At 40.6% G+C, this 21,951-nt stretch overlaps 1 protein-coding gene across 5 annotated transcripts in view; it reads right to left on the bottom strand.

The window, feature by feature from the left end:
* The window catches only part of EIF2AK4 (eukaryotic translation initiation factor 2 alpha kinase 4), a 109,221-nt gene that overhangs the window by 18,109 nt on the left and 69,161 nt on the right, over nt 1-21,951 (bottom strand). For all 5 annotated transcript variants that reach the window (XR_014257815.1, XM_082442882.1, XM_082442883.1 and 2 more), the window contains 11 exons: nt 19,864-19,965; nt 16,231-16,284; nt 13,703-13,939; nt 12,193-12,268; nt 11,665-11,786; nt 9,018-9,067; nt 7,698-7,866; nt 6,649-6,765; nt 5,016-5,081; nt 1,965-2,135; nt 1,399-1,533 (listed from right to left, as the gene is read on the bottom strand). Coding sequence is in view for 4 of the 5 variants with exons in the window: in XM_082442882.1 (XP_082299008.1) it covers nt 1,399-1,533; nt 1,965-2,135; nt 5,016-5,081; nt 6,649-6,765; nt 7,698-7,866; nt 9,018-9,067; nt 11,665-11,786; nt 12,193-12,268; nt 13,703-13,939; nt 16,231-16,284; nt 19,864-19,965 (1,299 nt within the window). In the remaining variant the exon portion in view is untranslated. The remainder of the gene's footprint in view (nt 1-1,398; nt 1,534-1,964; nt 2,136-5,015; nt 5,082-6,648; nt 6,766-7,697; nt 7,867-9,017; nt 9,068-11,664; nt 11,787-12,192; nt 12,269-13,702; nt 13,940-16,230; nt 16,285-19,863; nt 19,966-21,951) is intronic.

Raw genomic sequence — 21,951 nt, 5'->3', positions numbered from 1 at the left:
GAAAATCAACAGGCACTAACAAGATGACATAGATGTTGGAGTTATCTGGCAAGAATTTTAAAGCAACCAGCATAAAAATGCTACAACAAGCATTATAAATAGGCTCGAAACAAATTAAAAAAATGGAAAGTCTCAGCAAAGAAGTAGAAGACAAAAAATTCACTGGATTGGCCCAATAGCATAAATGGAGATAACAGTGGAAACAGAGAAATTGAAGATAAAAATCAATCTAAACAACAGAGAAAACAGACTGGAAAGCAGAATGTCCCAGAACCACAGGAGCATAACATTTGTGTCATCAGAGTCCTAGAAGGAGAGAAAAAAGAAGGTAAAGCTGAAAAAAATTGTAGAAGAAATAATGCCTGAAACACTCCTCCTCTGATACTATGCTGGATACTGGTCTAAGTTCCAGCTTCCCACTCAGCCTCCTCCGGCACCACCCCAGCAGGGAGGTGGGGGGAACTTGTTACTGCTTGGGTGTGGGTGGAAGTCGGGGATCCTGGCCTCCACTGACTCTGCTAGTGGGGGCGTGGGGGGCACTGCCCCCAGGCAGATATGAAAATCCTGGCTCCCCATTTAGCCTTCTCTGATACCTGCTGGGGCTTGGTGGGGGACCCACATTAGCAAAAGACAAACCTATAGATTCAAGAAGCTGAGAAAATCCAAAACAAGACAAATCCAAAGAAAGTCATGCCAAGATACATCATAATTAAACTTCAAACTAAAGACAGACAAAAAAAAAATCTTAAAAGCATCGAGTGAGAATCATCTTTCCTATATGGGAAAAATAATTCAAATAACAGCAGATTTCTCATCACAACCCAAAAATTTTGGGTAAATAGAGTAGACTTTCTTGAGTTCCTCAGAGTTTGACATTGGAAGCAAAAAGCGCAACACTGTCTGATGTGGACCTCAGTGTATGCTGAGGAAATATTTAAGACAATTATAAATGGGGGATGGGGTAAGGGACACAGAGGGAGGTAAGGTTCTATATTCCATTTGTACTGTATCTCAGTTGTGGTGGTGGTTATGGGAATCTACACATGTGATAAAAATGGCACAGAATTAGACACATACAGTGTATGGATGTCCACTTCCTGGGTTTGGTATTTTATTATAGTTATGCCAGCTTTTTGGAAGCAACTGGGTAAAATGTATACAAGACCTCTCCGTACTATCTTAGCAACATCCTGTAAACCTATAGTTATTTAAATGAAAGTTGAAAACATTACAAATGTAGTTCACAAGACATTTCTATTCCTAGGTGAAATATATATAGGTGTTCAATTATACCAGTGGTTCAATTTTTCTGTAGTTTTGAAAAATTTCAAAATAACGAGTCAAGGAAGAAATGAAATCAAGCCAGAACAAATCAACAAACACAGGGCAAGCCCTCACCAGCAGGTCATATCTGCCACCAGCTGCAAGGATTTCAGATATAGCCCTTTGCCTCCGTCTGATGAACGCCACAAACTGGAAGATGATTCCGCTGTGCTGTTGCACTTTGTAAACCAAGCCCAAATTGATCAAGACCTGTCAAGGGAAATGCCATACAAACGTGTCAAGGGCTCAAGATTTAGAATGTGCAACGCTGAAGACACCATTTTCCATCATCAGCGTCAGAACAATCTATTTAGTATAAACAGAATATTCAGTAAGATCTGGCACACGGTCTGTTTAAACTATAGCCTGCCAAGTACGAGAAGCTCTGTTCTCTTCAAGAATAACCACTTCTCTGAGGCTGACATAATAAGGATTGCCGCACAATAGGAATTGTGATGCTTGCAAAGAAATTCTGATCCAAGCCAAAATTATTACTAGATATCAAATGTTCCAAAATGTAGAAAGCAGCGTTCTTCTGGAAAAATAAAACTTACTAGCAATTACAAAATAAAACCCATTTCCTCCTTGTGCTATTATTAATGCTACAAATCTGTGCTGCCAGAATCAAACAGTTGCCAAACCTGTAACTTTATGCCAAGTTTCTTCAACAGTCCCACAACCTCCTCTAGATCCTTTAAGCCATACTGCACCAACTGGGCAACACCCGTTTTCTGTTTTATTAATGAATTTATTGTTGGTGTCAGATCTTGCAGCTCTCCCTTCTGCTCAATAAATTTGTAGAGTCGACACAGCTGGAAAGCAAAGAGGCACAGTTAGCTTCCAAAATCCACGGCAAGAAAGACTCACTTTGCAGTGTGTTTCCTACGCGCAGGGGAGCATGGCAGAGCTTTTGTACCTCCGAAAGGGTGGATTTTGTGGTCAAGGGTAATTTTAGTCTTTCCCACAATCCCGACTAAGGATTATCCTTTTCCAACAACTCTAAAGCACCTCGCAGAAGTGCTTTAGGTACCTACTCACAGTTAATTTTTAGTCACACACACTTATAGCAAATGCTGACCCCAGCAGAGCAGACCCTGGTACTAGCAGATCCTCCATTACATATTTTTAGGCCACTATTGCTCCCCTTTGCCTTCCTCACGCTCATGAATTTCCATTACTACAGGCACGTCAATGGGGGACAGGAAGGCAAAGTCTGACTCGTTCTAATACTACACTGAATTAGCCAGGAATTCCCTGTCCTCGCTTTGAATAATTCCTATTTGTAGCCTTGAGATGCAGTTTGGATACTGTCTCCTAGAGGCAGCCCCTGATTCTTCCTTCTCTCTGGCTCAGAGCTCACCCCAGATCCCAGCTCTCACCAGCTGTACTCCTCGTCTTCCCCAGGAGGGGGCAGTGGCTAATAATGACCCTGGCGCACAGCAGGTGAAAGAGGAAATAACTATGATCATAAAACCAGAAAAAAAGAATCCCAGGGGCTAAAGTGGAAACTAAGAAACAAAATTATAGCTACTTAGAGACTACAGGCAGGCAGAACCTAGTTCATCTGTAAGTTGGCACGTGGAACCAAAGAGCTGAATGAAGACTTCGTTTAATAATCATAAATCACTTGTATTTAAAAAAAATCTGAAAGTGTTAAAATCTATAATTTCTTTACTATATTAAAGATAAAAATTTTTAATTTTAAAATTACATCTTTGATTTTAAATTATTTTTTTCTTCTTAATAAAAAATTGTTTCTTCTCAATAATGTTAACATTATATCACCCCATTAATAAACTACCAGAAGCACTAGAGTTAACACCCCCAGATTTTGGTTCTCACCCTATCATCAACTAACTCCATGTGACTTGGGATAAGTCACACATCTCTTTGGACCTTAGTTGCCTCATCTGTAAAATACGAAGACTGGGCCAGATATTTGAAACTCTCCTGCAATATTTCTCCTCCCTTTTCTAGTATCCTTAGAGTTCCCTTTTAAAATAATGAGAGTACCAAATGCCTATATTAGATACTAATTTTTCCATTTTGAACTAATCACACACACAACTTCAAATTAATGCTTAATATCAAAGGACTAGTGGGTAGAGATTTAGCAAAAAGCAAAGAAGCTGACATTTTAGCAACCAATGCAGCTATCATGAGCAAGTGTGAAATATTTTGAAATGTGACATTAGTTCAAAGAACCTTTTGGGCTTGAACCTTTGGTTGGGCAAGGAGTCACTGAACTGGGCAGTTTCTTGGGCAGATCCTTTGTGTCATACACAGGACTATTTCTGCACAGGCTATGTGCTGTGTACACATCTAGGGTATTATGTAAATACTGTTCTTCATATTAGAATATTATACCATTGGGTCACTTTGTAATTGTTAAGATCTCCTCTAATATTTAACATTTAAAATGTAATCTGTTTTAATTTCTAGAGCTCCTAATGCTGTGTATCTGGTTTACTTTCCCAACCTGCAAACTATCTGAGTGATTTCTTTAAACCACGGTGCCTGTGAAAGTTGTTTTAAAGAGCTGAGGGTAGACACATGCTGTATGGGTCTTCTCATGGCTTTTAAAGGCCAATATGAATGAAGAAGTTGAAAGCAGTCTGTGGACTCTTTATATCCCTAGCACTGTGCCTGACACACTGCAGGTGTCCCAAAATCTGAATGACTCTGCCTGGCCTGCATACGATCATGTATATATACTTTTTAAGTCTTTATTGAATTTGTTACAATATTGCTTCTGTTTTATGTTTTTGGTTTTTTGGCCACAAGGCATGTGGGACCCTAGCTCCCCGACCAGGGATCGAACCTGCACACCCCCCCCACCGCCCCCACATTGGAAGGCGAAGTCCTAACCACTGGACCATCAGGGAAGTCCCCGTACAATCATATTTTAATCTATCCCATAAGTGAATATTGCTCATCACCACAGGATTATGTAATTGAGTGTCAGACCAAGGTCGAGAAGGGTTCTGGGAAAGCAAAAAAAAAAAAAAAACAAAACTTCTCTTATATAAATATTCAGGAAAATGTAAGAAATCCCTGTTGTCTTCTGCTTTTCAGGGACTGAGTTAAGTGTGGGTGACTGTGTGAAAGATCTGGGCCCAACCTGATGCTTATAGAGAGAAATGACAAACCTGTTTACCCCATGAGATTTTCCTCATTGCCAATGAGAGCAAATGAACGATTTTAGGAGTAGGAAATGCCCAGAAGAGCAAGAGCTTTAATGCAGCTCTGAGGTGTTAGAAGACCAGGGGGCGGGGGGGGGGGGGGAAGCATGGGAGGTGGACAACCAAATGACTTGGCAGAGCTCTGTGCCTCAAACTAGTCCTGAAGCATCTGTTTCAGAAGAGGCCAAGCAGCATGAGGTCTCCTCAGCAGGAGGCTCCACCAAGCACAGCCTTTACCAGGGGTGTGAGAAAGAAGGATCTGGTGATCAGGGAGAAGCAGGGTGATTACGGCACATTAAGGGGCAGCATGCACAGGCATTCTTTGATCACGACGCTGGCTTCTCTTCCCCTGATCCCAGACGTTGCCATGGCACCTATCAACACTCAAGGGGAAAATTGTCTGAGGCAGTCGGGGGCACTGCTGCCTTACTGCAGCGAGAATTTGGTGGCATTTTCTGGTACCACAGAATTACAGAGAGAGCTGTAATCACATTGTTAAAATGTACTTACACTATTCGATGACAAAGACAGATTACAAAATTTGGCTTCCACTTCTCTCCTCGTCAGCTTTTCCGTCTAATGGGGCAGAAAAAGGTAACAATGAGAGTCCCAAATTTGGCGCTGAACAAGATACAATTTCCAGGCTAATTCTGACGGGTGTATCCTTCATTTTGGACAAATGGCTCCTCATCATGAAGGATGGGTTAACTCTGATTAAAAAACATTTTTTCCCTCCACAATTCACATAAACTATAACTAACATTGTTTTAAAATGTGAATACCCCTGACATAAAAGAATTAATAAGGGGAGAGCTGCACTTGCTGAATGGTGAGGTGACCCAGAGGTGGACAGGCTTAACCAGGGTGCTTATGTTGGGCTGGGAGGGAGTCAACCGATCCCCGTCCCCTAATGAAAGCCATGTGCGGACAGGCTCTGTGCGCCATCCCACGCTGGCAGGCAGGCTGCAGGATATGAACAAGAGTGATGGGAAGCCCTCTGCACCATCCCCGGGGGTTTCCGCCAGCGTCTCTCTGACACTATGTTGTATCTGTCCCTGCCAAACAGCAGCAGCACTTTGGGAGGAGAAAAGAACCACGAAGAAGCAAACAGTAAAGTTAGGGCCCTTGATGTGTCCCTGGCAGACGAAAGAAAAGCGAGTTGAGCTTTTGAGTGTACAAAAAAACAGTAAGCCATTATGGACTTCCCCTCCTCGTCCTGCCTTAAGCATAGGCTGTCTGGCACTGTTAGCTATTGAATCTCCTGGATGTTCTTATTTTATAATAAATAGGATAATAATAAATAATATTTAACATGAAAAGAAATTAGAAAAGATAAGAGGGATTCAATTCCATCCCGGCGCTGTAATATATAATACTATTTAAGCTTTTCACTGTTTCCCCTCCAGGCTTTGCACACATACTAGAGAGTAACGAACACTGTGATGTGGTTACATGAGGAAGAGTAACAGGAGGTGATGCTGCCCTAGTCCCACAGGAAGGAGGTGATAAACGAGGCCCCAAGAGAGGTCTAAACCAGTCTCCCCCAGTTCAACCAATCCAAGTCTATAAATGACTTTACTGATAAGCTCAGACAGGTTGGAAGAAATAAGGGCAGGGCATAAGTCTTTTACTCTCAAAACTAACACTTCCCTTTCTTGGTCTCTCTAAAGGACAGTAACAGAGCTTGTGAGATTAGAGTGAGTTAATCCATGTAAAGGGCTTAGAACAATGCTTGGCACATAAATATTGAGCATGGCATATGTTCAATAAAGGTTAACTCTTCTTAAAAATTATTACTGGCAAGTATCGGGACCAACTACTCAGTGATTTTTTTGCCTCCAGAAGTAGGTTAGTGAAGAACTCTATTATATTTTAAATTAAATAAGATAATTCAATCTTCAGAAGTTACCCTTAAAAAAACACCCTGGAGGTCACTAGTAGCACAAGGCTTAGTACAGAATAAAAGCTCAACCAACACTTGTTAACTGTTGACAGAATCAAAGCCAGTCGGTTCTTTTACCTTAGAGCAATAAGGGAAGGAGATAAAAGTCCCAATTCAGTTTCATGGTTACATCACTAAGAAAATACCCATGAACTATTATTATTATCCTTCAATATCAACTCAAAGTAATTAAATGCTTACCACAGCATCATACAGAATAACATAGACTTGACTGAGTTTATCTTCTGGGATCCCACAGTGTAAGAGTATTGCTTTCAGTAACATGGTATGGTTCAAGTAAATACTGTAGTTTCTTTCCTAGGATAGAGAAGTTATTATTATTTTCATTATAAAAGCAATACATGCACATGACCAAATCTAGAATCTTATCACCAATTCACCAACCTGACACAATGGAAGGACTGAATTTTAGCATAGTGCCTTCTAGTTTACTTTTTCATATACATTCTTCATGCACTGTTGTGGTCAGAGTATAATATAATTTAATACTTTATTATACGCCTCAGAAATACTTTGGTCTCCAGCTATGTTCAAAAGCCTGAGCGAGCCGACACAGATTTCAAAGAGGGAGAGGACCTGGTTCAACAGTGACTGACCTATAAGCCCGGCTGGTGGAATGTAAGCACACAAGTCAATCAATGAGCATCTGCAGGGTGGCGAGCCGTGTGCTGAGCCAGGTGCAGTGGGAGAAAGGGCCCCAACCGCAGCTGGATAGAGAGGTCCTTCTGGACAGGGGCACACCGTGACTGATGGGTGTTCACGGTGGCGGGGTGAACAGGGCGTGTGTGCGGGATGGAAAGTAAAGGCGGAGGAGAGCCACCACCGTGCTCACAGCAGTCTCCACTGGCTGGGTAGTCCACAGAGACTATGCAAAATGAAGCTGGTTGTTAAGAGCCTGGGTGTAGGAGGGAGCTGAGGGGTCTCAACATGCTTAAAGCATCCTAGGAATCTTAGGCTAATTCCTCAAATTTTGGAAGAATGGATGGAGAAACAACACCCTCCCCCCAACCAAAGAGACAAAAACAAAACCCGTCCTGGTCAAGGCAGAGGTAAGAGCCTGAGACAAGTCTCAAAAGCTACATCAGACTTTCCAGGGGACTTGAGTAACAATGTGATTCACCACCAGCACCATCTGAGGAGCAGTCCTGCGGTCGTGGCTTTCCCACGGCACTCGGCAGAGGGCTCTATCTAGTGGGATAACCTTGGGATGTTAGGATACGGGAAGGAACCTGAAGTGCTGGAAACTCCTGGATGATTTCATAGATGGTGTAGATGATTTCAGCGGTGGGCAGAGAGCTGTTGGTGGTAGAGGTGACGATATCAAACGCACATTCCAGAAGTTCTTTGGGATGAAATCGGTCTAATTTGCGAGGCCTGAACACGCGTTCTATGCAGTATCTGGAGAGAGAAACCCGCGCTTCTAAGGTCACTGCTTACTGCAGGGGGCCCCAGCCGGGCGGCACAGCAGCAGGTGAGGAGCCGGTGAGTGAGCAAAGCTTCATCGGCCGCTCCCCGTCGCTCCCATTACCGCCTGAATCACCCCCCCATCACCCACCCCCCGTCCGTGGAAAAACTGTCTTCTATGAGACCGGTTCCTGGTGCCAAAAAGGTTGGGGACTGCTGGCTTACTGGAATTAAATATGTGTAAGAGATTGTTGAATAAGATAAAATAAACAAATGTGACAAAATTAATCAGTAGTAATGATTAAGAAAACATAAAGATAGATGTGCCCAGAATAGTCTTGCCTTGTGATCTAGGTTCCAATTCCCGGTGTTGCCACTATTAAACTACAGGGCTTAATTTTTTTTTTTTTTTAATGTCTGAAATAGAGATGAAATTACAAACAAAAATAATTTTATCTTAAGTGTTTGCTTTCTACACAGTGATCCCCACACCTTAGGACTATGAATATTAACTGTTCACTTGGAACTGAGGATAAAAGCATGTAAAGAGCTTTGATTTTGTTTAGGAAAGGAGCTGCAAAGTCGGCTGCCTCGTTGACAGGAATATTGCTCCAATTTATGAAGCTCTTGGTGTTTGACTCCTGTGGTATTTCAATGTACACCAAACCTTTCCCCAGCAGTAAGTGCCTGGAGGTCCTTGGTGTTCAGCGTTCCTGCTCGGTTTACTCTACTTCTCCAGAAGCAGCTTTTATGCAGTTACCTTTGTAGGCAGTTTTCACACAGAGACCATTGGCCACTTGTCCCTTCAATTAAATTTTAAAAGGGGCCATCTGTGATCAAGAACAGCCAGATGTTTTTCCAAGCAACTGGTTGTGAAAATAATTAGTCATGTGACTTGGGGACATTTAGAAGGCACAGAATAGACTGTGGGAGCTTCAGGTACCTACCCAACTGCTACATTCCTTCAAAGGGGAGGCTGCCGGTCCTGATCATAGAAAGGGGTACTGGGGCTGGGCTTTTTGACCATTTTCCAAGCTCAGTACTTTAAACTCCAAATTCTTTACTGTGTAAGGATCACAGATGATGTAACATTTTTCTTTGGTTTCTTTCCCACATCCATCAAATGAACCCCCGATTTTTCTTACCGTTTTAAATTCAATATATTATTTCTTGCCACATATCTTGCAAAAGGAACCTGAAAAATAAAGTTTCAAAGGTCAATGTCAACATGTGCCAACCACCTTTTTTTTTTTAATAACAGCTTTGAGTTGTAACTCACATACCACAGAGTTCTCCCTTCTAAAGTTTACAATTCAGTGGTTTGTAGAATATTCACAAAGTTGTGCACTGCTTGCCATTCACACCCCTTGGAATGTTCCTGAGTTGGTCAGTCAGCAGCTGACCGCACTGCTGGATGTACCGCCAACCTTATTCACTGTGCATTTCTTAGGTTTTTGAATTTGAGAAAAATTCACTATTAAACACACTCTGCTAAATTTTTTATTATGCCAAATTAAAACCAGTGCAAGTTATTTGATTGTGAATTTTTTTAAGTGTCACTTAATGCAATCAACATGGGTATTACCTCTTTTTTAAAAAAAATAAATTTATTTATTTATTTATTTTTGGCTGAGTCGGGTCTTTGTTGCTGCGCATGGGCTTTCTCTAGTTGCGGTGAGCGGGGGCTACTCTTTGTTGAAGCACACAGGCTTCTCATTGCGGTGGCTTCTCTTGTTGCGAAGCATGGGCTCTAGGCATGTGGGCTTCAGTAGTTGTGGCACGCGGGCTCTAGAGTGCAGGCTCAGTAGTTGTGGCGCATGGGCTTGGTTGCTCCGCGGCAGGTGGGATCTTCCTGGATTAGGGCTTGAACCCGTGTCCCCTGCATTGGCAGGCGGATTCTTAACCACTGTGCCACCAGGGAAGCCCGGGTATTACCTCTTATGGTGAATTTACTGACTTTCCTGTAGATCTTACAGAAGAAATTCTTAATAACCACTCACTAATAACCACCACAACTTATAAAACCATTATCAGATTGCCTCAAGAGATCTGACATGGTATAATTAATCAATGGGTCAAATTCTCAAAGGGCAATTACTTTTTATTTTGGGGGACTGAATATATCAGCTCACAGAAAGAGAGCTGATGTTGAAAAATCTGCATTTTAGTGTCCTAATGTCTAGAGAAGAAGAAGCCAGTTTTAAGTACAGCTATGTAAAGGTTTGCCCTTCTATCCTTTCTTCAACAGAGCCCAAGTGTCTGATATGCTACTTACTTACCTCTCACTCAAAATAATACCAAATCACTTGACTTACTATAAAAGAAAAACTAAATCTGAGGGTATGGAAGGAATTTCTTCTTAAACCATAAAACAAAACACAGATATGAAAAAAAGACAATGCCCTGATTCCAGACCTCCCTCCAGAGAAATACAGTCAAAAGTTCAAGTCTTTGACACGTTACTCTGGTGATACAAACAAGCTGGTAGGTGTCATTGTTCACACGCATGTGGGAACATGTATTTACCTCACACATACTGGGTACACGCAAACACACAGTGCACCTTATGCACACACTCAGTTGTGCTTTTTTAAACTTTTTTCTTTCTCTATATTATAAAAATGGAATCATATTAGAGTTCCTTTGAAACATACTTCTTTTCAGCTAACAATATACCATGGACATTTCTACAGATCAAATATAGATATGGATCTATCTAAATATATATGTATTTTGATCTTTTACCTCCTTAATATTCCATAATAAATTATTCAACCATTTTCCTATTGGTGAACATGCAGTTTTCAGTTTTTGAGCACTATGATAAATTGTCAATGGACGTCCTTTTAAGGTTCGTATACTGATGTGTTATTTCTTTAAGTAAATCTCTCAAAGTGGGATTGCTAGCTCAAAGGGTATAGTATGTGCATTTATTTTATTAAATACTTTCAGATTATTTTTCTAAAGGTTTAGCAACTTACATTCCCATCAGCAACATACGAAAGTACCCATTTTCCTAAACCCTTGTCATCTGTGGACAATTAAATATTTTTAACAGTCTGATGGGTGAAGTTCAGATACCTTTGCTTTGCATTTCCTTATTAGCGAGGCTGAACATCCTTCAGAAGTTTATCAGCCCTGTGCATTTTCTCTTCGGAGAACTGCCTGGTTATAGCCTTTGCTCATCTCTCTACGTGTAAGTGCTTTCTGTACATTAGGGATATTAACCTCTTGTCTGTTACATGCATGTACAGTACAGATGGGCTTGTTAGCAGCCAACACCATGTGAGTGATCAACTGGTAAGAGTACGGCTGTCAAAAGGGAACCCTGGGGATAAGAAAGCAAGCATGAGCAAAATTCAGCACACATAATTAACAGAGATGCTTGCTGTTACAAGAATTTAATTGTTCTAGACATTAGCATGTTAGAAAGCTACTGAAGACCTAGCCAAGAAATAAAGAAAAAAACTCCATTTATGTGTCTAAGTTGGCCAGGTTAGCCTGATGTGGTCACCTGGCGAAGCTCAACACTGACATGCAGACGTGACACCTGCAATACAGGGCTCAGGTTTCTAGGGTCATAAGCGCTAAGGTGGATGTACACAGGGTCAAATGTTTACCAAATTCCCATAATGCTCTCACCCTGATAACTCCTCCAAGATTATGTTTCCTAAAGGTGACGTTAAGAATATAAGCCTAGAGGGGGATGGTGGGGGTCATCCTTTAATACAGGTGCCACCCCTGGGACCAGGCATGGCACACGCGCTGTCAGCAGAATGTTCCCAGCCTCACCCGCAGGTCGAAAGGAAGCATCACCAGCATCCCGCTGTGGTCCATGAATAAGGCAGCTTCATTGTGCTCGTATATTTGCCTGTTTCGGGGAAGCAGCAGTGGGGTACACAATTGGACAGCTCCTACACCCAATGAGAAAAAATAACTAATCATCAGGTTCTCATTCTTTCCAGATGCAACTTAAAATGAACACAGACCTGACAGTTGAGTAATCTGCTACTGGGACTGTTGAAATCAGTTTATCTTCAATTCTCTAAATGGAAAGTTCACCTAAGGTAAGTTTGTTAATTCAGTCCTATTTTTGACTCCACAAACCAACTGTATTTTAGCGGCAAGGTTGTAATATTCAAATTTGTTTCTCCTCAACAAGCTGAATTATAAAAATAAGCTTAAATTTCACAGGTGTCAACAACTTAGAACTGAATTTAAAAGTAAAATATGGTTGCACCCAAATCCATTCATAGTACTTTCTGATGAGGAAACAAAACATCTTCTGAGAAGGCACATAATTTTTTAAAAAGGACATACCATGTCTTTTGAAGATGCGGATAATGGTTTCACCCACGTGTTGCTGTATCTTGGCTGTACGGATGGAGAAGCTGCCCTAAGATATAACCAATTAAAATGTCATCAAAGCCTAATCAAAGGGATCCCCTACCATACTTTTCTGTGGCTTGCAGTAGGCATTACATTGCTTATTCCCAAGATCAAAAAGAGGTCTCAACAAGTCATTCCCCTTTTGAACATATTCAGGAGACAAGAAACCACATGTCTTGCAACACGTCCTACTTTAGGAAGGCTGCCTAGGTTTAAAGTCCAAGCTCTTATGTTGATGTATGCCTTTCAGAGAGAGCCAGGCATATAGTACTACACAGTTCTCCCCGAGGACTTTCAGGGATACTGCAGCAGTCAAACACCTAACAGCGTCAAACCCCCTCCCATATTCTAAGGTAATTCATAGTGGGCCTCTTGAAAGCTTCAAGGCCTTTGTGTATTTTGTAAATAACTGTCTTTTTCATTTGTTTCGTATTATAAAAGTAGTACTATTTCACTATAGAAAATTTAGAAATAATAGACAAGCAAAAAACCCAAAAATTAAAAAGTCAGCCACAATCCTGCAAATGTCTAATATTGCCAGCAAAGAAAAACTAGCCCCTGAAATCTATACTGATTTTCCACAAACCTTACCACTGCTTTCTCTACTACTCTTTTAAATTCTATTTTAAGCATACAGAAACAGAGAGAGAATATAACAAAATATATGTTATTCACTCACCCAACTTTATCAAATTTTAACATTTTGCTATACTGTTTCAGACCGTTTTTGTTTTTAAACAAGAAAATGTTGAAGGCATTTGAATGTTATGTTGAACATAGATGTTGAATGTTAAACCTGCCTGTGCTTCAGAAACCACCTGGGAGCTCTGAGATTGTTGAAGCGCCTCACACTTAGATTCCAAGTCACTAGATCAGATGTAGGGCCTGAGCCTCTGTATCGTCAAAGGGCCTCACAGGTGACTTTGACGTGCAGCCAGCATTGGGAGCTATTGGCTACCGGATCTGGATCTGAGCTGGTTGGGTATTTTTCGCACTGGGCAGCTGGGCCAGGGCTCAGTCTCTAAAAACACCGCTTCTTAATCTCTTTAGTAGGCGGTGGGTCAGGAACTCCTTCAAGTTAAGTAATTAAAAAAAGTGTGGCTCTTCCTGGAATAATGCATATGCACACATTTTGCATATACAGACCTCAGATTAAGAGCTTATGTTGGAGAAGGACCTACTGTAGAGCACAGGGAACTGTATTCAATATCTTGTAATAACCTATAATGGAAAAGAATCTGAAAAAAAGAATCATATATATCCATATGAATCACTTTGCAGTACACCTGACACTAACACAACTTTGTACATCAACTGCAGTTCAATTAGAAAAAAAAAGAACTTATGTTGGAGGCATTAAAGGACTGCATGAAAATCGAGGAAGTGACTCCACCCTTTTGTGGACCAGGTGAAACTCTTTCGAGGCGCGGCTCAGGCCCACCTTCAGTATGTCGCTGTCGTAGGTGTAATCGACGGCGGGGGAGATGCGCTGGGAGAAGGTCTGGGCCATCACGGTGCGGTAGGCCTTCCCGCCCACGTTGGCCAGGGTGCGGTGCAGCACCTCGTGCAGCTCCGACTCCTCCATCTGGGGCGGAGGCAGCAGTTCGCTCCTGAGCAGCTCTGTGGCCGTGGGCCGCTCTGCCGGATCGTGGTTCAACAGCCAGGAGATGACAGATTTCTACAACGAAACCCAGGCACCCCGGGGACGGGTGCAGTGGAAGGTGCTCAGGGATTCTCCTGACAAGCGGTGGTTGGTTCAGGTCCAAAAGAGACACACTTCTTCCACTTAGCTGGTGCATGTTAACTGGTATTTCTGAAATCTCTGAATTTGTCATTCTCCCCCTGTAGTTCATTATGGTCACAGAATTGTGCAGCAATGTAATATGAGTCTTTCTTAAAAGAGGCCCTTCTTATACTTCCGTGCCATAAAGGACCAAAAAACCCTCAACTCAACAACTACATAGAAGCAGAAGTTAGAGACCTTCTAAACACTGTATCTAAACTACTGTATCAAAAACGATACAAGAATATAAAGCAAGTATTTTTAGGTGCTTAATTTTAGTATAAACTATAACGCGTAGGAGCTTCTAGAATCTCTAAAGCAGTATAAAACAGCTTTTCATTTTTCATTCTCCATTTATGTTATCTGTATTGATACCATTCCCTTGAATTCTCTTATGTTACTGGTTTATTATACCTTCACAGCTATCACCTGATTAAGCAGGGAACTATTTGAAGGCAATGTAAACCTTTGAAAGGCTCCATAATGATTCTGTAATTCTTTTGTTTATAATGAAGATTTATAAGGAGTTAGAGGAATACCTGAGATCAGAAAATCTCAATTTTTAGATGAACCTCATTAAGCATTTTCTAGTCATGTAACTTTAAAATACCCTCCCCCAAATCCCTACCCCTGGTTTTAGGCTAAAATAAAAACACAGGTAATTATTTTTCACATAAAGAAGGAAACTGACATGATATAACTTTATGAAAATTTATGTTAAACTGGTAAAAATAATATCCTATTCAGCAAAACAGACTGTATGTAATACTGCTTAATTTCTGTATGTGGCAACAACTGTGTTATACTCAGTCTACAAGCATTTTCTATGCTGCCCCCTTTCGGATAAAAAGCAACAACATGACGTGGCAGGTGGCCGTGGCACTGCTTGTGGTGCTAAGTTTATACAGCCCAAATGCAAATGCTCAAGGGTGCCCGGTAAGTCCCTGTGACAGGAGGGCAATCACTGTCATGACAAATGGTGTGCATAGTTGCACTTTTGTCTGTGGTTTAAGTTCCTACACCACCACAGCTGCCAACATGAGGAAATAATGAATAAGACTGACCTTGTTACAGGGAAAGGCTGGGATATGAATATTTACTTATGACACCCCAAAACATGGGGAACAACTCAGTTTGAATCAATGGTAACAGCTAACAAAAGAAGTAGAAACACAACTCAATGTATTTTCTAATGGTTCTTTACTAATTCAATAGTTGAGGCAGAATGGGTCCCTCGAGCCATAAACAAATGTCACATTAAACGCTACTGAATTGTAGGATGTTAGTGCTAATATAAATAAAGGGTACTTAATACCTTTATTTTACAGGGGAGGAAAATTAAAGTCTAGAAAAGTTAAGTGACTTGTCCATCCAGATACATAACCAATAATCAAGAAACAGCAAATTAATGCAATGTTCTAGCTAGGTTTCTGTTCTCAACATTAATAATTTAAATAAGGGATTTTGCCTTGATTATAATTGTTCAGAAGTCAGTTTAAGGAATAAACTTCTACATGACAAGAGTATTAACCATGGAAGGCTTCACTAAGACAAAAAGCCAGCATTAAGAAGAAAGGTACACCAGAAGCACTATAATAAATTCACTAATGATTCTTTCATATTAGCCAGATGCCAATATTTACTATGACATGAGTTACACACACACACACACACACACACACACACACACACACACACACACATACACACATACACACTTGTAGTATGGAAGAGAAATTATTTTGTTTTAAATTACTGTAACATCTGGCTGTCTAGTCTTCCCCTTTACAATTTGAGCTACTTTACCATAAGACAGAACAAAATTGTAGTTTTAAGATATATTCTTCTTTTCTTAAAGTTCCAAGCTTTATCTAAAACAATGAGCTGTAAGAGCATTCTCTTTTTTTCAATAGCTAAGCCAAGGGTCCAAACAGTACTTCAAAAGCATCATGAATCACAAAAAAGAACCCTGTAGTTTGTTAATTTTCTATGTCAGCCCTTGGCACTTTTATGGTGTATTTCAAGTCTAAATACATTTTAAGTACTCCATCTTTCGATATTTTTTCCCCACGTTGTTCCCATGACACAAGAGAATGAGTGGCAGAAGATTACTAATTGAAGAAGAAGAAAAAGAGTAATTAAAACCCAAGAGTGAGAACACAGTAATTAAAGCATCAGAAAATTACCTGCTTTGTATGCTCTCCATCATCGAAGTCTTCTGGAAACTTAGGCGAAGTAGGCTAAAAAAAATATTATATTCAAATCAGCAAGTGCTTGGCAGACTGCCACAGTGAAAGCATTTTATTCACCAGAGGTAAGAAAATCAAATACAGAAATGAAAATTTGCTAACAAGGGAAGACGGATGTGAAACTCATCGTGAAACCCAACGCCCATCCTTCCAAGGACATTCGTATTATCTTAATACTTACTTCACCCAAATGACAGCCTAGGTGACAGAAAGCACCTCATTTGAGGACAAAGTATTTAAAATCTAATGGCTTCAGGGAAAGACAAAGTAGCTTTATTAAACAAACAGATTAAAAAAGGGTAGAAATACCAAACCATCAATACCGAGTAAGAGAAAAACAACACAAAAACCTCTAGCCCCAAATTTCTCACCTTTCTGGTAAATAAGACCTCAGTCGTAACATTAACTTGGCAGTTGAGATATTCTTGAAATGAGGGAACAAACATGAATTTTAGACTAAGGAAAGGCACTCCACCAAGGACATAGTCCTCGAAGAGCATTCCAAGTCAAGGCAAGGACACAGTAATCACTTCATGTCTTCTGATACATTATGATACATTATGAACACAGCTGCTCTCTGATACATTATGAACACAGCTGCCCATGCTGTTCTGGCAGTTAAACCATTAAACTCTTTTCCAAGATATCTAGTGGAGTATTCTTAGTTAAGCTGTATGTGATTTACCTGGAGTATTCTTAGTTACGCTGTATGTGATTTACCCGGAGTATTCTTAGTTACGCTGTATGTGATTTACCCTAACAGACATGCCTGCTTGGCTCTGCTCAGAAAGGAAGAGGAAGACTCTCCGTATCTCTTGCTCATGAATATGTGAATCTAAATCACTCTCACTCAAACCTTATTCTCCACTGTCATCTTAATGCCATTTCCAATAGGCATCCTGGACCTCACACACTAACATGAGTCCCTTTTAGTTTGGGCAATGACAGTTTAGTTTGGGCCAATTGATCCTTTGGGCGAGGATCAATTCCAAGAAGACAAATGGAGATCTCACTGGGAAAAAAATTCAAGTGGCTGACATTTTCCCCAGACCCCGTTTACCTTCTGGTCATGGTGGTATTCTTTAGGCATTACTACACCAGGTCCATTCAGCTGGAACCTTTAATTTCTAGAGCTAAATATCCATTATCCTTATAACCCATTCCCACTGCTGTAACTATATTGATATTATGCAAAATTTTTGGATTCCTCCTTTGCTTTAAAATCAAGAGTAGAGATAGCCTCATCCACCAGAGGGCAGACAGCAGAAGCAAGAAGAACTACAGTCCTGCAGCCTGTGGAACAAAAACCTCATTCACAGAAAGATAGACAAGATGAAAAGGCAGAGGGCTATGTACCAGATGAAGGAACAAGAAAAAACCCCAGAAAAACAACTAAATGAAGTGGAGATAGGCAACCTTCCAGAAAAAGAATTCAGAATAATGATAGTGAAGATGATCCAGGACCTTGGAAAATGAATGGAGGCAAAGATCGAGAAGATGCAAGAAATGTTTAACAAAGGCCTAGAAGAATTAAAGAACAAACAAACAGAGATGAATACAATAACTGAAATGAAAACTACACTAGAAGGAATCAACAGCAGAATAACTGAGGCAGAAAAACGGATAAGTGACCTGGAAGACAGAATGGTGGAACTCACTATAAAGGAGACAAGAATATACAATGGAGAAAAGACAGTCTCTTCAATAAGTGGTGCTGGGAAAACTGGACAGCTACATGTAAAAGAATGAAATTAGAACAATCCCTAACACCATACACAAAAATAAACTCAAAATGGATTTGAGACCTAAATGTAAGACCGAACACTATAAAACTCTTAGAGGAAAACATAGGAAGAGCACTCTTTTACATAAATCACAGCAAGATCTTTTTTGATCCACCTCCTAGAGTAATGGAAATAAAAACAAAAATAAACAAATGGGACCTAATGAAACTTAAAAGCTTTTGCACAGCAAAGGAAACCATAAACAAGACGAAAAGACAACCCTCAGAATGGGAGAAAATATTTGCAAACGAATCAACGGACAAAGGATTAATCCCCCAAATATATAAACAGCTCATGCAGCTCAATATTAAAGAAACAAACAACCCAATCCAAAAATGGGCAGAAGACCTAAATAGACATTTCTCCAAAGAAGACATACAGATGGCCAAGAAGCACATGAAAAGCTGCTCAACATCACTAATTATTAGAGAAATGCAAATCAAAACTACAATGAGGTAACACCTCACACCAGTTAGAATGGGCATCATCAGAAAATCTACAAACAACAAATGCTGGAGAGGGTGTGGAGAAAAGGGAACCCTCTTGCACTGTCGGTGGGAATGTAAATTGATACAGCCACTATGGAGAATAGTATGGAGGTTCCTTAAAAAACTAAAAATAGAATTATCATATGACCCAGCAATCCCACTACTGGGCATATACCCAGAGAAAACCATAATTCAAAAAGACACATGCACCCCTATGTTCACTGCAGCACTATTTACAATAGCCAGGTCATGGAAGAAACCTAAATGCCCATCGACAGATGAATGGATAAAGAAGTTGTGGTACATATATACAATGGAATATTACTCAGCCATAAAAAGGAATGAAATTGAGTCATTTGTTGAGACGTGGATGGATCTAGAGACTGCCATACAGAGTGAAGTAAGTCAGAAACAGAAAAACAAATACCGTATATTAACGCATGTATGTGGAACCTAGAAAAATGGTAGAGATGAACCAGTCTGCAGGGCAGAAGTTGAGACAGAGATGTAGAGAACAAACGTATGGACACCAAGGGGGAAAAAAGAGGGGGGGGTGGAGACGGTGGTATGATGAATTGGGCGATTGGGATTGACATGTATACACTGATGTGTATAAAATTGATGACTGATAAGAACCTGCTGTATAAAAAAATAAATAAAATAAAATTCAAAAATTAAAAAAAAATCAAGAGTAATCTCCAAATTTTTTTTTTTTTTTATAAACAGATTTCTTTTTTTTTTTTTTTTAATTTTTATTTATTTATTTATTTATTTATGGCTGTGTTGGGTCTTCGTTTCTGTGCGAGGGCTTTCTCCAGTTGCGGCAAGCGGGGGCCACTCTTCATCGCGGTGCGCGGGCCTCTCACTATCACGGCCTCTCTTGTTGGGGAGCACAGGCTCCAGACGCGCAGGCTCAGTAATTGTGACTCACGGGCCTAGTTGCTACGGGGCATGTGGGATCTTCCCAGACCAGGGCCTGAACCCGTGTCCCCTGCATTGGCAGGCAGATTCTCAACCACTGCGCCACCAGGGAAGCCCTCCAAATATTTTTAAAAAGGATAACTTAGCAAAATATCTTCAAGTATGATTCCAAAAATAAATGAAATTGGGGTAAGTTTCTCATCATTGTAAGTGCATAAGCAGAGGTGGATTTCCATTTACTAGAAATATAGAAAATTATAGTAGGACCACTTCTTTCTATATTATAAATACAAGAAAAATACCCTGCATCAAATTCTAATGTCTATGCTAAGATTCAGGGTATTGGAAATTGAGGCATTAAAACATCTGATACATACATCTCTGAGTTGGTTGAGAACAAAGATCCTTTCTGAGGCTGTGATCATGGGATGATAGCACATCTCAAAGAAGATAATTCCCAGGCTGAAGAGATCCACTTTCTGAGGAGGAAAAAGAATTTTATTTAGAGGCTAGATATGAAAGCATAATCCACTAGGGAATTATAGGATGAGCACTGTTAGTTGGGATGTTTGCATAAGTGAAAATAAGCCACACTAGAAAAAATTCGCTTTGTTCTAAAAAAAAAAATTATAGGTGTAAAATATAGATGAGAGACATATTTATTTTTAGATGATAAAATATTTGGCATGACTTCAATGTTTTTCTTAAAAATTAATTGTAACTGGTTTAGCTATACACATAGACATAGATAACCACTGGCCACACACTGAGGATAATCACTACAGAGCAAGGACAACCGAGATCTGTTGAAAGAATTTGCTTTGCATCTTTACTAATCATTGCAAAAGGGAAACACAGATCGCACTCTGCAGCTGATAGCAAAGGTCAGCTACTGATTGCAAAGCCATACCAACGAGGTCAGAAGCACAGCACAACAGAAATATCGTGACGACTCCTAACAAAATATGGAAGTGTAAGTAAAGAAGGTAAAAGGGCATGTCAGTGCAGAGTCTCAGGTAGGGAGCTGTCGAGGGCGAAGAAGGAGGTCAGAAGGCCCTGTGCCTGAGGCAGCTGAGCACAACCCGGCTGAGTGGGAGACTGCTCATGGTGAACTGCACACAGGCACAGGAGCCACTTGCAAGGAAAACGTCAATGAATTTGGACTCAAGGATTAGTAGGAGAGCCTCTGCAACCAGTGACCTCCAAAGTCTTAAAAACAAACATTCATTGTGTCATTTCCTACACATGTTAGCGGTAGAAAAATGTACATACTGAACGGAACATACCGAAAAGCACCAAGAATACAATAGCAACCACCCATAATCCCACTGCTTAAGGATATTTACAATTGATGGCTAAGATACGCCCTTTCGGTGGGTTTTTTTAAACGCACACACACACTATAAAACTAGAACCACACTGTCGTTTGTAACTTTTATTCCCTTAATATAGCAAGAATATCTTTATACTATAATGTTATTTTTCTAAAACCGGCCTCTAATATTTTAATGACATATTCAATTACATGGATGTCCCATAATTTATTTAACCAGTTCCCTATTTTTTAAATGCTTGTTATTTTTCATTGTTATAAACAACGCTGTGACAAACCTCTTTTACACCAATCTTTTTGAATGTCCCTGGTTGTTTCCTTAGGATACGTTTCAAAAGGTGGATGTGCTAGGCCAAAGGGTAAGGTCCTTTTAAGGATTTCATTATACTCTTACAAACCAAACGCAGAAAGATGACACTAAAGGTGCCTCCCCCTCCCTCAGGGTGGGCGTGTCCATCTCCACACACCCTCACCCTCACCAGGTATTTGGAGGTCTGCTTCAACTCTGTCACTACCAAGTGCTCCCTGTCAGAACCAAAACCCAGGCTTCAGTTGCCACTGCTAGCTTGAAAATATGCTTTAATGTGAATTGCCTGCCTCATGTATTTTAAAAATTTAGCTCTACGGTCTTGCCCGAAGTGATCTCATCCAGTCTCATGGCTTTAAGTCCCATCTGTGTGCTAATGGCTCTCAAATTTATACCTCTGACTCTGATCTTTCTTCTGAACTCAAGTCTTGAGTCCCTAACAGCCAACTGGAGCTCTCTAATCGGATTTCTCATCAGGCATTTCAAATTAAACATGCCCTAGACGGAATATTCCTGCTGTCTTCTCCTCCATCTCCCAGGTCTTTCCTCATGGTTCCTCAGCTCAGTCAACTACCCTTTCCCCAGCCACTCCAGGCAGAAACCTGAGCACTGTCCTGTTTTCCTTTCTTTTCCTCACCCAACACCCACTCCATTAGGAAAACCTGTCAATTCCCCCCCAACATGTATTTCATATCTGCACACTTCTCCCCGTCTCTACTGCCACCACTCTGGTCCCCGCTCAGCCGCCCCACCTGGACTCCTGCCAAGCCTCCGGCAGCAGCTAGAACGAACTCTCTCGCTCAACATCCTTCAGGCGCTGCCTGC

The sequence above is a fragment of the Balaenoptera physalus genome (genome assembly GCF_965194825.1).
Source record: "Balaenoptera physalus genome assembly, chromosome: 2".
Taxonomy (NCBI): domain Eukaryota; kingdom Metazoa; phylum Chordata; class Mammalia; order Artiodactyla; family Balaenopteridae; genus Balaenoptera; species Balaenoptera physalus.
This window is presented reverse-complemented; position numbering and strand designations above follow the sequence as displayed.